At 38.2% G+C, this 17,020-nt stretch overlaps 1 protein-coding gene across 8 annotated transcripts in view; it reads right to left on the minus strand.

The window, feature by feature from the left end:
• Positions 1–17,020, minus strand: part of PPP2R2C (protein phosphatase 2 regulatory subunit Bgamma) — a 175,412-nt gene that overhangs the window by 14,875 nt on the left and 143,517 nt on the right. For all 8 annotated transcript variants that reach the window (XM_085223508.1, XM_085223510.1, XM_085223512.1 and 5 more), the window contains one exon: positions 12,422–12,586. In XM_085223508.1, the coding sequence (XP_085079634.1) occupies positions 12,422–12,586 (165 nt within the window). The remainder of the gene's footprint in view (positions 1–12,421; positions 12,587–17,020) is intronic.

Genomic DNA, 17,020 nt, shown 5'->3' on the forward strand with positions numbered 1-17,020 from the left:
ACCTCACCTCATTTGTTACAAGCCCATTATACTAACCAAGATCTCTTCATCCTTCTTCAAAAATTCCTGACTAATTCTAGCCCTGCCAGAGCTCGGAACTGAGGAGACCAGGTGTCAGGTCCTATAGCTGGACACAGACGGTTGCAGAGAGCATAAAGGCATAACTGAACTCCTACAGGAGCCCTGAACCATTCTGTGGCTTTTCTACAGAACTCTGTAGTCCTGTGATTCCAATGACCTCACGTGGTGAAGTTCAGTAGGAAGTCAGAATTTCAGTCTTTCAGTTATCAGTAAAATCCTAGAATTATGAAGGTTGGAAAAGATCTCTAAGATCATCCAACCCTCCAACCGTTCATCTATCACCAATATTTCTTGCTAACCATGAAACCATGTCCTTCACTAAAACATCTACACGTGTCTTTAACACGTCCAGAGCCAGAACCATACTGTGAATCAGTACGGTTTTGGCACCTATGTCTAGAATATTCTTTGAAAACTGTCTATTTGGTGAGCCTGACTTCCAAGTTACAAAAGCAGGTGAAGAAAAGCCATTTCATAGAATCATAGCATCCTTAAGATTGGAAAAGATCTCCAAGTTCATCAAATCCAACCATCAACCCAGCACCACCATGCCCTCTCTAAGATGAGATGTGCCGAAAGTAGAACAGCTTTCAGCTGTCAGTCAAGACAGACTTTTTTGTGCAGTCCACTGGAACGTTTTTTTTCTCAGTTCATTTATCTATGGCTATGATTCAGCCTGTTGAAAGCAACAGGGTTACACTTTCCATCAGGTGAAATAATCAGTGGAAAGCTAAGGGTGAGTGTGTGGGCGAAGGATGAGGGGGTAATGCAAAAAAAATGATGGGCAATTTTCTTTGGGGTGTGCAGCAGAATGCAGCCAGGCATGCACATGGGAATAAGGTCTATATTTGTACATGTACAACACTTTTAAATGGCTCTGAACTATTTCAAAAGAGAGGGAAAAACTTTTCAGACAGACTGTAAACGAGCAACTTTAAATAGCTCTTTAAAAATTTGCCTAGACATTCTGCAAAGTAGGTATTTTGTAATTATCCTGTCAGATTTTCAATAGAATTCTGACGAGCACAAAGCAATTATCATTTCTCTTACCTCTTGCCTTTAATCTGTCCAAACTATGTACTTGGCTGGCAAGAATTTCATCCTCCTAATTATGATGTGAAGTTGCTATTAAAACCAGAAAAGAAAAAGAAAACCTAACTGAACTACACCTTCATTTACAGCTTAGATGTGTTTTCTCAGTTCTATGTGTCTCATCCAACTGTCAGTGATTAGAAGAGAAGTAATATTTGTACCTGGATGCTCTGTGTTTTGTTAATTAATGAGATTAAGCCATTTCATCCCTTATCTGCACTGTTTATTGCTTTTCTAGCCTCACCACAGTAAGTATTAGAATGACTTAGATTAATTAAGCTGCACCAACTACTGCAGGCATGAAAGCCCAATATCACTGCAGAAAGAAAAGCAGCAATTCTATGAGCAGAATTGTTAAAGGAAATCAGGAGCAACTCTCAGAGTTACAGAGGAAGTGCAGCAACTATGGCATGCCTAACAACTGAACAGGGCACTGAGCGGCCTCGGGAAATAAAGGTGAGATAGAGCACCTATAGCTCAGCTATCTGTGGTTTAGCATCAATGCAAGGGAACATGCACACTGCAAAAAGGCACACTGTCAGTTCAGAATGGCTAATAAAGCCAGACAATTGGAGACAGAACAGCAGTGAAGGCCATGTACCTGGTACGTTAATTCAGGAAAGCAATACAGATCTTGTTGGACTATAATTTGGAATCTGAACTTTACTGAGATTTGATTGCAAAGTCTACTACACTCCTCAATTGATTTCTTGATTAATTTCTAGGGCAGACACCATTCCTGCAATGTGCAGTCCCTTTCTGCCAGGCTTCCTGCTCCCAAGTTGAAAATCAGGGTAACTTTGCACAGAAGTAATTCCACACTTTGGGCAGAAGGATGGGCTGGGAGAGGAACACTTGCCAGAGTACTGTTTTCCTGAATCCCGAAGAAAGCCCGAGGCATAAAAATATGTTCTTTCTCAAAAGGAAATGCCATCTGCTGAAAAGCTCTCATCTCATTTAAAAAATGATGATTGTTAGTATGCCTTGGGTTTCTATGACCTAATGTAGACTACTGGTGGCTGTGAAAGGCACTGCCAAAGTGTGCACTAGCTGTGCAGAAATATATGCAGATATCTACAGTTTTATCACAGGAGAGTGATCAATCACACAGCATCACTGCACACATCACTGAAGAACAGCAAGTAGACTGTAACTAAGTGATATTTTAGGAGTCAATCAGCTATGAAACCCTAGCAATAGACAAAATATAACTTTAGCCTCAGAAATTATAAAACCTCGTGTGCTCAGAAAAGCTTTTTCTCTTTCTTTTGTTGGTCCCATTTCCAAAGGTTCACATTTTTGATGCAGTCACCAATAGCACTGAAATTATTGTTTTGTTTGCAGGCCTGAGCTTTAATCACCACAGGGTCTAAATTCTGGCACATGTTATATGGTAACTGTTGAGTCACAGCCTGAACCGCTGATTGAGCACCTGGGGAAAGGACCTGGTCAGCCTTGGGAGAACAACTGAAGCTGTGTGACCAGAAGGGCTGCAGCCTGGCTGACCTCTCTTAGACCTCATTTAAGGGCTGACTGCCACTGGGGAAGGATCTCTGGTTGGAGATCCCTCCCTTGTGGGATCTTTCTTATGAGCCTAGATCTTCAGAGACAGGTAAGTACCTTTACATTTCCTTTGAAATACCATCCTATCCGGGCTAGTCCTTTGCTGTTATACTCCTGTATCACCTTTCCACTACATGATTGTAACATATGAATTTTAAAAAACAATAATGCTAAAGATGGCTTATATGGTAGGTGCAGCATCACAGTCCAAAATAGCACACACAATCCTGTATTCCTCCCCAGACCATCACAAGGAATACAGGTGATCCTTTATGTTATATTAATTATATTAAAGCCTAATGCCTCAGCAAAATTTTCAGAACTCCTCTCACATCCCTGTTCTTCTTGCCTTCACTACTACCCAGATGAAACAGAAACATGAGCTATTCACAGCACTGCTGCAAGAGAGATGGTTCCCAAATTCAAATGTAAATAATGTCTTTCAAAGCACAAAGAAGAAAAGATCAATTTAAAGGGAAAGCAATAACAGTATCTGAGATAATATGGGGCAAGGGATTAGAAGAGCTATCTATTTGATATAATGAAAGTTTATCTGGAGGTACTTTTTATTTTCTATAGGAATTTATAAATGTATAAGGGGCTGATGGCATAAAAGAAAAGCCAACTATATTCAGTTAAGCAAACCTTTCATTGCTTTTGAAGGGGAGAAATGTTGAGTAAAAGCTTTGGCAAAATGTTGTTATCATGGCCTGAGCACTTGATGATAACTGCAGGAGTTTACTGTGAAGTATCAGTAAACAAAACAAAGAGAGAAAGAGAGCTGGTGAGGGGAAGACTCTGATAATACTGTGTACTCCTCGAGGCACGAAAACAGGAATCTTGAAGATGTCTGCTATTACCAAAAACCAAAAGCAGAACTGTAGATAAAAATGACTTTTTGCTATTACAGAGCCAGATTTAAAAAGAAAAAAAAAAAAAGAATCGTGTCTAAGTGTATTTCAGAACACATGATTAGCTGAAAAGAAAACAAAAACACCTAAAGATGGTGCCTTAGCAGCTTCACAGAGTTGGTAAGAAATTTCACAGGACAAAAATTGTAACAGCCTTACAAAATAACTCTGTAACATAGAACAAAGGTTCTCCTGCAGCTATGTTCTATTCAAAGGCAAAAACATTTCAGAACTTCTACCTAGAGAATACTGTTAAAAGTTTGTATTCTGCCCTGAGAATATCTATTTGTACAAAAAAGGATGAAAAAGTGAAACTGGACCACTGACTACTCACTGCTTCTCCTGTTCAAAAAAAAAAAGAAAAAAAAAAAAAAACAACCTGCCATAGATACTGAAATAAGTGTCTGTATTTTTCACACGCACAGTCAATGCCAAATCCTTTGAGTGCCATTTCTTAGGCTGAAGTACCTGGAAATCCTGCAACACAAGCTCCCAGCTCCCTGCCTCCTTTCAAAGACAGTTAACAGATGTACAACATTCTCCAGCTCCTGCTCAAGGGCCAGAGCTACAAACTGGTGAAGACAGTTTGGGACTCCAGAAAAAAAGGCAGGCAACTGATGAGGAAGGAGGGGATTGCAGAGACCAGAGCCGGGAAAGATGCTGGAATAACAAAGGGAATCATTTGCTTTGTCCTGCCATGAAAGCAGACTGCAGCTAGGCTGCATTAACTTGCAGACAACCCCCAGGTTACACACAAACACACACAATAGTTGTTTTTCAACTGGATGCACGTGTTCTGGCGGTGAGTCAGGTATTCTCTCAGTGGGCTTCAAGTCACACCAGCACAGAAAACAGATGCAGTCCCAGGCTGAACAATTTCTCATCTAAATTAAGTCTCTCTTTCAGTCAGATCCCAAATGGAAATGGCTGCAACATTTAATAGAAATGTGCTGAAAATGGTAATGAAAATGGAGAAATCTTGCCCTTCTGAACAGTGCGGCCATGGCAGCTTACCAGAGGGTCAAGAGCCAAGATGCTCTCTTGAGAGTTGATAAACAAAAACTTTAAACTTTTTTTTTTTTCTGGAATACACGGTTATATTAATGAGAACTTTCTTATAAAATATGATTCTAAGCTAAAATCTTACTAATGACTGACGCACACTAATAAATTTAGATGGCAAATTAGCACAGATTCCCAGGAAAGCTGTGATGCTCAAAAACTAAGCTAAAGATCAAAGTTACATAAAAATATGAACACTTTTGTAAACTATTTTCAACCACAGAAAACTTGAAACCATTATTATTTTTTTGTGTGTGTGTGCCATTTAGATTCAGTTTGCTCACAGCTTGAGTTACACTTAGTTCTGGTCTTTTCTCTAAACTGGGAAAGGACCAAAGACACAAAGACAGGCGACAGCAATCACCAAAAGCATCAAATGAGCACAGAACAGCTAAATAGAATGGGAATCCTCAGTCTAGACTGCTCTGAGAGGTCTGTAATTTTGAGTGGCACAGGATGGATGGATAGGGAAGGACAGGTACCCTTGTACATGTCTGTTCCAATCAACAAGCAGGGGTCAGCAAGGGGAACTAGGAAAGGGTAAGTACAGAACAGGTGGGAGCAGACAGTTCTCCACACTACGCCTCATTAAGTTCAGAAGATTTCTGACAGATATTGGGAATGGTAAAAAATCATACGCAGGTTCAAAAATAAATGCACAACTTCAAGGAAAAAAAAACGTATGAGCTCTGTGAAATGCTTGTAAATTCACTCTTGCTAGTGTCCCTGAACCTCAAGTTTTCAACAGGAAATTACAAAGGGTAAAAATTATATATTTGTTCAATTCTTACATTTTCTGTTATGTTTCAGAGCTGGCAAGACCTCTGGTTTACCCACAGATAGTCATTAATATACAGTTTTAAATCCACTTTAGGATTTCATACTAAAATGTTTCTGAATTAATTACGAGCAAACTAAAATCAGCTGCAATGCTCCCTGCTTTCATGGTATCTTCATGCCTTTTTAGTTTCACTGCATATGATGATAGTTTGATTTACCATTATTATTTGTCTTTCACCACCTCTGAATGTCTTATTGTCTGCTGTTAAGACAACCCACCTGTAAATCCATCTCCTGCAGAAACTGTCTTTCAAGATCAGGGTATATTGCTAGCATGAAAACCCTGTCTTTGTGTTCCACAAGGATTAATACAGATGTGCATGTGTGGGAATTGTTTAGTCCAACTTCACATACAGGCTACTATACATTTATCAGGTAAGACATGACATATAAATAGCCAATCGTAAGTACTTGACATTTGATATTATTACAGGTTGGTGCCTTAGTTTCAGCTGGAATAAAATTGTTCTCTTCAGAGTGTTCGGTATGATGCTAAGTTTTGGTTCTAGGACAACCACAATGTTAATAACACACTGATTTTATAGTTGCTGCTAAGCAATATTGTACAGAGCCAAAGCCAGTTGCAGTAATGGGCTGAAATTGCTGGGAGGGAATAGAATTAGGACAGCTGACTTAAACTAGCCAAAGGGATATTCCATACCATATGACACCAATGCAGAAGGAGTTTTGAAGGGGGTGGGAATTCAGCTCTTCCTCTTCCCCTGCTCTGGGGGCTAGCTGGGCATCTGGCATCTGTCAGGGTGGTGAGCGATTCCTTGTGTATTGTTATATACATATATATAACAAGAATATACATACAAAGAGAAGGATTATGACATACATGTCATAATTATTATCCTTTTCTTTTTCTCCATCTTAGTAAATAGTTTTATCTCAACCCACGCATTCCACTTTGTGGGTTCTTTTTTCCAGTTCTCTCCCCATTCCACTGGGAAGGGGGTAGTTAGCAAACAACCAGGTGGTGCAGAGCCACCTGCCAGGTTAATCCACAATAGTCAGTCGTTCTGTATTACTCATCCTCTTTCATTCTGGAGAAAAAAAAAAAAAAAAAAAAAAAAAAAAAAAAAAGCTTCTTTTTTAATTCGATTTTCTTTTTATAAAATTCAGAGGGCAGCTCTTCATGCCCTTTTCACTTACACATCATTTTCCTTCTCTGAGCAAGGGTAAGTTTCAGATGCCACCCCCACACCTCAAGACTGAAATTCCACCTACCGCAGAGCATTCCTTTATCCAGTGACCTGTTATTAAAACTGGGCTCCTCATCAATACCTCTAGAGAATCTGACTTTTAGAAGTGGAGCCTCAAATCAATATTTAAGAATCTGTTTTACCATCTGTGGCGAGTTGCTGCAGCTTGTCACAAACCACAAGGGATGGTGCATTAGTGCTGAAAGGCAAAGCCAGATCAATAGCTAAGGATCAGTGGGTGGGAGCTTCACTATGGAGCTGCTTACATTAATGTAACTTTGCCAGTGAGTTTGTTAATAAAGAGAAATGGTGCTAAAAGAGCAAGGAAGTGAAAAAAACACGAGGCTAATCTGGAGGAACAATCATCTTTAAAGCTCAGTCTCACAAAGACTTACTTGCTTTGTTTAATGCTGTGTGTTGTGAGCAATGCCGTGGAAGGTAATGGAACATGAAACTACTCCTGTACAGCCAAATTCCTGCATAAGTCTTTCCAATCTTGATATACAAGGTGAGCAGTAAATGATTTTTTTCCCCAGTGAAACGGATCTTGAAAAAATAATGCTGATTTCAAGAGAGATTGAAAAGCAGTATTTGTTGCTATTAAAAAATTAAGCAAACAAGACAGGAATTTTAATAGCCTGAATAATTAAAAAAATCTTACAGCAATTATTTGCTTTATCTGTGTGTAGTTGGGGGAGAGGGGTTAATGAAACACCTCTTCAATCATAAATCATTCACCATTGCTTCAGGCTTTTCTTTCTTCCTACTGTTTGATAGCTAGAAGTACATAAATCAGTCTTTTTCTTACTCTGATTTAATTTTAACATATCTTGCATAACTGCAGGAAATACTATACAGACATAATTGTATTTTTGTAGAAGCATTTCCTCATCTTCAATGCCATATTTTGAATGTCTTTATTATACCTCCATACAAACTGAGCAGAATGGAAGCTCTGGAGCCCATGCTAAAGGAAATTTCTACCACATTTCAACGAGATTCCTGCACAAGGAAAGATCCAATCCAGCATGTATTTACTATGTGTAAAATTAGAATAACACATCCTCAGTAGCAGCCATAATTACAAAATTATCAAGACATAGGCACAGTTTTTCATTTGGTATATAAAAGTGGCAATGAATATGCCTTTGTAGTGTACACTTAAAAAATAAATCCAGAAGTAGGAGAATGGGAACAAACTTTTATTAAAGCGTGGGATTAAATCATTACGGAAGCTCAGATAAGTTCCCTTCCTGTCATTCAAAACCTTGCAGATTTTGCCCAAATGGACATTACTTTGACAGCGGCTTCTCAATGGACAAAGGGAGAATGCTGGCTGTCTCTCTCTCAGATGGTAATTTGACATGAAACCAGATGCAGAAATAAAAAGCGTATTTCCAATGTAAAGCTCACATAAAAGAAGAACAAGTTGTCTCTTTTCCAGTCATACAATAAGCATCATTCATTTGAAAAGGTCAATATTAATTAGCAAATCCAGCAGGGATACTCTGTCACAGGCTTTTTTGTGCTTCTGGATGTTCTCTGTTGCAAATGAAAGATAATCCATATTCAGTTAGAAGTCTGAAAGCTGTCTTGTCTCTATAATTGCAATTCCCTAAAAGGTTAGTAAATATCACTCATTTAACTTTTTAAATTCAACACATTCAAATATATTCTTCCTGATTTTTGCTTTGGCTGCTTTCACGGTCCAGAATTCTGAAGTTTAAAATCAAGACAATCTCTAAAAAAAACATCAGATAACCAAACTCAGTTAACTGCCAGACTGATATCCTAGTGGAAGGGCTGCCACTTTCATGTCCAAATTTCAACTAAAAATGTGGTCGAGGGCTCTCATGGAAAGCAAAGGACACCATCACATATTCTGGTCCCAAACCAAACCTGGAGTTCACTGTGCATTGCTCTGAAGACCGCCTTATACCTTTAAGACATCAATTAACTATGTTATGGTTTTACAGCTGTAATGCTTTGCATTTTTCAGGAGGAGTCCAGAGAAGATGATTGCTAGGACTGCCTGTCATCTGTAAACGATCCTCTACTTCAAATAAGGGGGAGGATGATCCCAAAGTTTCTATTCTAAACACCACCATGGAAATAGAGGCAATAAGTCTGAAACTGAACCTCCTTTTTCTCTGAAATATTTTTTTCTAAATTTTGCACGTGGGTAATGAATAATTGGAAACAATTTTTTAGTCTACAAAGACATTAAGAAATGAGCACTAAAAAAATGCTTAAAGCAACATATGACATTTAAGCAGATTACATCTTCTGAAGTATGCAATAACTCTAAGATATTAAGGCTATTACACTGAATATCAATAAGAGTTATACTCCAGTGACTTAAATTTCCATGCTGCATAAATATACAGTTTCCATTTTCCTCTTAATTCTGAGCTTAGTAATTTTGACAAACTGTTGAAAAAGCCCTTCATTTCTTTCCAGATTCACATGCTCAAGCTGTTTTTTCTCACTGTCTGCTTCACTGCATGATGTGCTGAAACAGCAATATGTACCTATCTAGTCTACAAGCTGTTTGGAAGAATGTATCTCCCAGCACATTTATAAGGAATTCTGAACACAGTGAGACAAAACAAATTAGCAACTATTCATTAATCAAACAGTTGTGCCTTAAATTGCTGCAAGAACTCTTCATTCAGGAGAATCATAATGCATCAGTAGCCTCTAACTTGTCTTATTTGTTAACTGAATATTTTGTATGGCAATTTCTGGAATCAGGGACAAGTTCCTCTGTTCCTTGGATGCTTCTAGCTGGCTGCTCTAACAATGAGGTTATTTCAGCTCTTAGCTCCCCTAGTTTTCCAGCTCTCACAGATTCCCTGCATACTGCCTTTATACGTTGCACTGCCTGAATTACACCTAAAAAAAAACACCATTATCCCATATTATTTAGATGAATATTTTAATATTGATATAATTATTAATCTTATTCCATAATGTTTAAATCAAATCCCCATTTCTTGCTGCTGGAGTCTGACTTTCATAATCATTTTAAATCTTTACCTTTAACCCCATAGATTGCAAAAAACATGTTTTTCCTCTGATGCTCTAAATAAGAAGGGTCATGAGTCTTTTTTTCTCCTCCTCTCCAGAAAATGTTGATGGAATTATCTCCATCAACTATCTGCCAAGGCTGACAATAAAATGAAGCAGTATTATGTATGTATCTCTCCTACAGTTGCAGATTGGGCTCTCCTGGATATCCATTTGTAATGGCCACATATGTTTTGCCTCTGATTGCTCACCCAGCATTGTATGATCTATTAAAGAGGTGTTATAAGAAGCAGTTTCAGGTAATCTATTAGAAAAACAACATATTTTATCATACCTTATCGGTATCTCAATGACCATTTAAAACTCAGCTACTGACCTGATATTCTTTCAATGCCTTATGGATGGATTTGGTAGTTTGAGACAGTTTTTTGTGGGACAGAGTCCCCAGTACTACTCATCATACAGATTGGCAGCTTGCTAATAAATCTCAGCCCAGGCACCAAAGATAAGCAGATACTGAAGTCTCTTCCATGTCAGAGCCATGAAAGATTAATATGGAAAACCATGTAGCTTTGCTGTCACTAATGCTGAATAGAGAGATTTCACCACTGAATTTAGCAAAACAGAAATCTTCAACAACAATATAATTTATTAACATCCTGTGCCAGGATATTAACTTTGACATTTATTTATACAGTATAACACAGTAATTACTCATAGCATGCTCTAGACTTGTGGAAATGGAGGAGCCCTTCCTCCAAAAGCTGCAAGAGACACTAGCCTAACCACAGAGATTTGTATAACAAAAGGTCTTGGAAAAGAATAAAACCAGAAGTTCACAACATATCCTCAGCATCCTGGTATTTTTTTTAAGTTTTATATTGGATCTTTTATCCCTAAAGATACATATGTTCACCACAATCTCGGAACAGCATCTGAAGTAGAGATTGTCATGAAATAAGACTGACTGAAGAAAGTAAGTTGCATGGGAGAACATGAGAGTTTACAGTAACTCTAGTCATAGCTATTTTGTTTGGAAAGTCATGCCAGTCATGAGTATGAAAGGCATGAAGACAAGTTGAGCTAGGAGAGTAAGATGTCAATCATGCACGTGTACCATGTACAAAACAACAGTAAAGAGGAATCAGATGCAACAAGAATGTACTAGGGAGGTGATCATGCAAGCATTTGATTTCCCACATTGTTTGATTCCAAAGATACGTCCTTTCCGGTTGCTACAGTCTTTATATCATCATTTTTGCATGCTTCTGAGATCTGTATTGAAATCACTCCCATCAATAGGTCTCCTCCTTTTAATGCTTTGAAAGTTCTACTATTACCTTCTCAATTTTGTACTGTACATCCTCTACACACTTGGCTTCTCAATGAGCTTGACTTCAGCTCAGTGCAGCAATGCTACATTAAATGGCTATTTTCTAACTCACAGATCTGGAAAATAGGGTTTAATCAATGACCATTAGACCTTGCACTCCCTTCTGGCATAAAATGCCTTCTTTCAATTGAGGGTTACTGTATTCTTGTTTTAATAAGTTATGATTGGCACATGGCACTGAATTACAGGGGCAAGAAGGACATATTAGTAGGGAGAAATGAAAGTATTATGGGACAGAATAACTCACAACAATGCAACAAGTCAGGCTGTGCTTGCATTTTACTTCATTGTAATGATTCCTCCTACGTCTACGAGGGCATAGAGCTAGCGAAAGTACTTAGGAACTTGTCCTGCAAGTTTCTTTTCTTCAGTTGGAAATCACAACCTAAGAGGTTCTGAGCACATGCAGTACCCCTTGCAACCAAAAGGTCTTCCCCTAGGCTCTTTACTATATTTATTTCAGTTAAAAAAAATAACTGTGCTAAGTCTATGCAGTGCTTAAGTCTCAATTAAATCTTCAAGTATTTTCTTTTCCCTGTCCTACTAATAAGGCCCATCTATCTCAAAAAAAAAAAAGTCAGTTCAGATACAAACTGACTGATACAAAACCACTTACATGACCCCTGCACTAAGAAAATTTCTCCCAGATTTCCTTCCCAATGGTTGAACATTGCCAAAGACAGTGAAGACCTGATTCTGTGAGATATAAGTGTTCTAGAAGTCCAGTCCTGAAGGTGCCTAATACAAAACCACCACAGCTCATTAGGTACTCAGCTCCTCATTGGAAACCACCGCATGACACAATGTCTGCTGTTTTTCAGTCTTAGAAGATAAGGAATAAAAAGATTGATTGCATAAGGAAAAGCACCTGGGCTTGCCAGGGTAGTGGGGGCATAGCCTATATTCTGTCTTACCAGCAAGACATTACAAGCACACATTTTCCTTCATCCCTTTGTTTGAGAACAGACAGCCTCACGCTCTACTTGTTCTTAGGTAGGCTTCAAACACAAATGGTCGTGAATTAGAGGCTCCATCTCAAAGTCTTACAGGCTATATAAAATCACATTAAGACATGACATCTTCTATGAGAACACAATATGGTGTTTTTGGTGGGTTTTGTTTCTAGGGGTTTTTATTTAACTTGCCTGATTTCTGAAGAAGCATCACAGAATCACAAACTTGTTGAGGATGGAAGGGATCGACACAAAGTACATCTGGAGTACACACAAGGAAGGACTTACGCTTGGAATGTTTGTCACAGAGGGCTGATGCTCGCATGTCACAGAGTCTCAGGGAGCCTTTGCTGCTGCTGTAGACAAAGAGATTGCAGTGATGGGGATGAAACTCAGAGGCTGTAATTACTTCCGTCAGGTCCTCCATATTGGCTGGCTTTATATCTACAATGTCTGAATGGAAGTTTCATTAAGGAAAATTGAGTTGTTTGCAGGTTGTCTATGACTCTTACAGCCTTCTTGAAGGAAGTATAGTGACCTAAACAGCATCCATAAATTTAATACTCTTAGATAAAGATGTTCTAGATGGGGCATGCATTTGTTTTCTCATCTAGACAGAACTCAAAAACCACTACTGGATAACAGTTTTACAGCAGATGTCATGAGTAATCAACATTTGCCCATGCTGTGCACATACAGAAATCAAAGAAATAGTATTTCAGATTTGGAATTCCCACCTTCATTAAACTAAGAGAGAGTAGGTAGCTGAATTTCCTTCATTTGACATTGACATACTGCTGTACCCCAGATAACACTAATGGATAGAGAACAATGTACAACTCAGATCTGCTCACTCCAGGAAAGGTTTGCTGGCTTTTATAAACATCATCTGAATCTAAACAGTATGTGTGCCTTAAGTTAAAAGCCTCAAACAACAAACACGTATTTTTGCAAAGGAAAATGTGTACAAAACCAGAACTTAACCAAATAATTTTGTGTACGTACCTAATATTATCACTTACTTTCTAAAAAAGAAAAAAGGTTTTGCAAAACAAAATTGAGCACAGTGTTGACTTGACTGCCCAGACTCTAATACTTGCAAAAGTATTAGAAATTTTATTCTTCTTTTCACGTAGAAGATGCTCACTACTGAAATCAATATTAATTTCTGTAATCAAGAACAATACGTCTGGATCATTTAAGTAGACATAATCTGGAACAAAAAAAAACAACAAAAATGTAAGTTTCCCAAGCACAGATCTGTCAGTTGGAAGACCAGATACTATCCACATCAAATGTAACTCACTCGAGGCCTTCCCAATATGTATCCACCCATACATGCTACCTACTTTGGTGAGTAACCTAGCAAGCATTTATTTCGAGGAGAAGGCCAGCCTGTGAAAGATTGCTGATAAAGAATGAAAGAGTCTCATGAGAAAGCTGTAAGAAAGCAGTATATATAAAATAAAAGAAGAGTGCATATGTAAAGCAGTGTATTTAAATAAGATTGTGCATTTTCACATGGCCGTTAGCAATCCACTGTAGATAAGCCATCCAAATGGTAACAAATCCTTGGAAGATGAAGAAGAGTAACATTACCCTATTTTACTGATGAGGCTCAGAGAGACAGAAAATGATTTGCATAAGATCACATGGGAAATGCATGACAGAACAAACTCAAATCTATTGAGCCCCACTTCAGTGCTCTACCCACAAATCATCTCAGTGCCTCGATTCCCCAAACATAAAATTTGAATCAGCTGACATTCAAAATTTAAACAACTCAGAGGATAAGATAAATGAGAAAATGTGTTTTACCAATGGCAAGAGAAATCACGTCTCAGTGATACTAGACTGGTTTCAGTTCCCTCTGTTCACATTTCCAAATGGAAGATTTTTAATTGATTTCTGCGGGAGTAAGGTTCAGTCCATCACCAACTTTATATTCTATACTTTCATCTTTCCAGAAATGCAGATTTAGAGACACTACAGTAGAATTAAACATAACAATACAAAAGATTCAGAGATAATTATTTTGAGGACTTTGCATAAACAAATACCGCACACTGATTATTTTACACCACATGATTTTAAAAGCAAAGCATCAGCAACATTATGAATACGTCGTGACATTCAGTAACAACTGGGAAATGAATTAATATTTCACTTCAACTGCATTCCCTCTTGCACTTTCACATCCATCTCCAATAATCCACCATGATTAATATTAGTGTAATGAATATTAAGATGTAGCTACATTGATTTACCTAATCTTATAAATTATCACTAAATCGTCTTGAAAATTAATAGGAAAAAAAATAATCTTTATTCAGTTAGTTGTATTTTGTGTATCTGTCTCAAGAAATACATTTAAATGAAAGCAATTGCGTTCAGTGATTGAATTGCTTTCAGGAGTTCAGAGAAATTATAGTAACTCAATACAAGAATTTCACCTCTCAGCACAGAGATGAATAATTGCTGAGTGATGAGAAAGATATAAAAAATAAATAGGGTATGCGAATAGTCATGGTAAGTATCATTTTTCTGGATGCCATAGACAATGTTGACGAATTTCCCTTCACTGTATAAAATGAATAACCCTATGCTGAATAATGAAATTAAGTATTCCATTTGCCTGCCAGAAAAGCATAAAATACTTGAAACAGACTGAATTTCCAGATGTGATCTAAATCTCCACTGAGGAAAAAACTCCTTGCCTACTGAGGATCATGGAGAAAACGCACCATAGGAAACTCATTGTTTCATGAGATTTAGAAAAAAAACAACTAATACTTGTGTTAAAGGGAATAATCAAAGGAATAGAGAGCTGTGGAAGATACTTACACCAAGCAATAGATGGAAAAACAGCTTTTGCTTTGACAGCTATAAAACCCAATGTATCAAATGAAGAGCATGTCACACAAAAGAATATTTTCCTCCTCTTGTGATTTTTGCCGTCTATTTGAACACAATCAAATACAGCTTGACATGTGATGTGTGGGAACTGTATTTAAACTACTATGACACGGGCAAGCATCTCCCACGAGACACTGCATTTCTATTTTTCCATCTTCCCTTTTTTTCCCCTTCTTAAACACAATGTCTCTCAGCAGGAAAATATCTAAAAACTTGGGCCAGACAATGTTCCTCAGAAATCTGTCATTTGGTGAACTAGAAGAGCTCAATGAAAAGGATATTTGGCAGAAATTGATTAAATGAAAATTTCATTGCTGAAGAGAAAAGTATTCTAATGTCACAAAGCTGTAGAGCCACTCCTAAGCTAATGGCTTCCCTTGCAATTTTATCTCATGGAAAGATGTCTGGACCCGGTCATAGTCCTTCTCCCACAGTTCACCCACATGTCAAGTACCAAAGTCACATCTGAGACCTAGTCTACCACATCATGTGGTGCATTTCCAAGGTGTGCAAAAAACCCACAAAGATCAACGCTTTCAAAGAGAATGAATGACTTAACAGCCTACAATTGGCAGTGCACAGGGATATAACTGTCAGCCTTAAAAAAAAAAAAAAAAAAAAAAAACCACCCTAGTGCTACTGGGCCTGAACAGGGTAGGAATTTCCCTCAGAAAATGAGAAAGGTCTTCACACTGCTTTCATTCCCATACATGCTTGCCAAGGAGGAATTTCCAGCCCTGGTAGATTGTACTAAGAGAAGACTTATCTGGTGCCTTGGCAGCTATAGGGAATGCATTGGCAGAACTTTCAGTCCTTAACATTAGAACAAGTCTCTGTTCCTCCTATACCACCTATTTGCCACCTCCTTAGGTGGTGTCTAGGCAACCAGGTGTTGCCACTATTGCTTAGCTGTGCAAAACGGAATGAAGCTATGAGGAGGTCAACAAATTTTTCAGATGCTCTCATAGCAAAGTGGAAATTAAAGGTCACAGAATGCTGAGAGATTGTGTTCTTACGCTTAGGTTAGTAGAGTTACAAGTCCAGGAGTTAATTTTGGTAAAGACAACAAAGATACACTCGGGCAATGTAATCTTGAGCTTTGGCTAAGAGCATCTGGGTTGCCTTTACCAACACTGCTCAGCAGCCGAGGTATTAAACTGCAAAAGAAGCAGGACAGGACCTGAAGTAGGAAAGAGCATAGGGAAAAGCAAAATCAATGTGCAACACCACGCAGCTGGAGAGCTGCAATCTGAGTGCAGAATTCAGTTACACTGTATGATTAGCTGTATTCCATTTGTGCTGCTGTTGTGCAGCTGATAATAAAACGAGGACAACAGGACAGAGATGATTTGTTCCACTGCCTCTGGGCCACTAGTCAAGCAGAAAAATATGAGATGCCTCTGTGAGAAGCCGGTCCATAAAGTTTCTTTTAGTGCAGGTTACAGTGATGACCCCCACCTTGATCCAAAATGTCCATTGATCAGACTTCTCCATTTGATCAGCCTGGGTATACATGAGCATGTGTGCTTAATGTTCATGCCAAAACATGTATTATGAGACACTGGAAAATACATAGGGTTCCTGCTGAGCAAAAAAGGTTCCAGAATGAGTTTCCCTGTATGATAATGGATACATAGCTCTTTCCTCAAAACAGATTAAATTCCCTTTGAAGTGAACAGTATGCATAAAGAAACAGCTGCTTCGTCTTCTAGAAACCAACAAGGAATACTATCAGAAACCAAATCTTGTAGATAACAAACTTATAACTCAGAAGATACAGCACATAAAGGACTTATTCCTAACTGCATTCATTTGGATTCATTTTTGTATCTTCTGCATGTTCGCTGAAGGAAGGTAAGGTATGGTATACCCACATTCAGGCTGCAGAAAAGAATTTAACTACATCTCAACTGCAATGCAGAAGAGAGGCTTTATTTAGAAGTCAGAATTTTCCTTAGTAACTTCATAGGG

Source organism: Meleagris gallopavo, chromosome 4, assembly GCF_905368555.1.
Source record: "Meleagris gallopavo chromosome 4, MGAL_WU_HG_1.1, whole genome shotgun sequence".
NCBI classification, from domain to species: domain Eukaryota; kingdom Metazoa; phylum Chordata; class Aves; order Galliformes; family Phasianidae; genus Meleagris; species Meleagris gallopavo.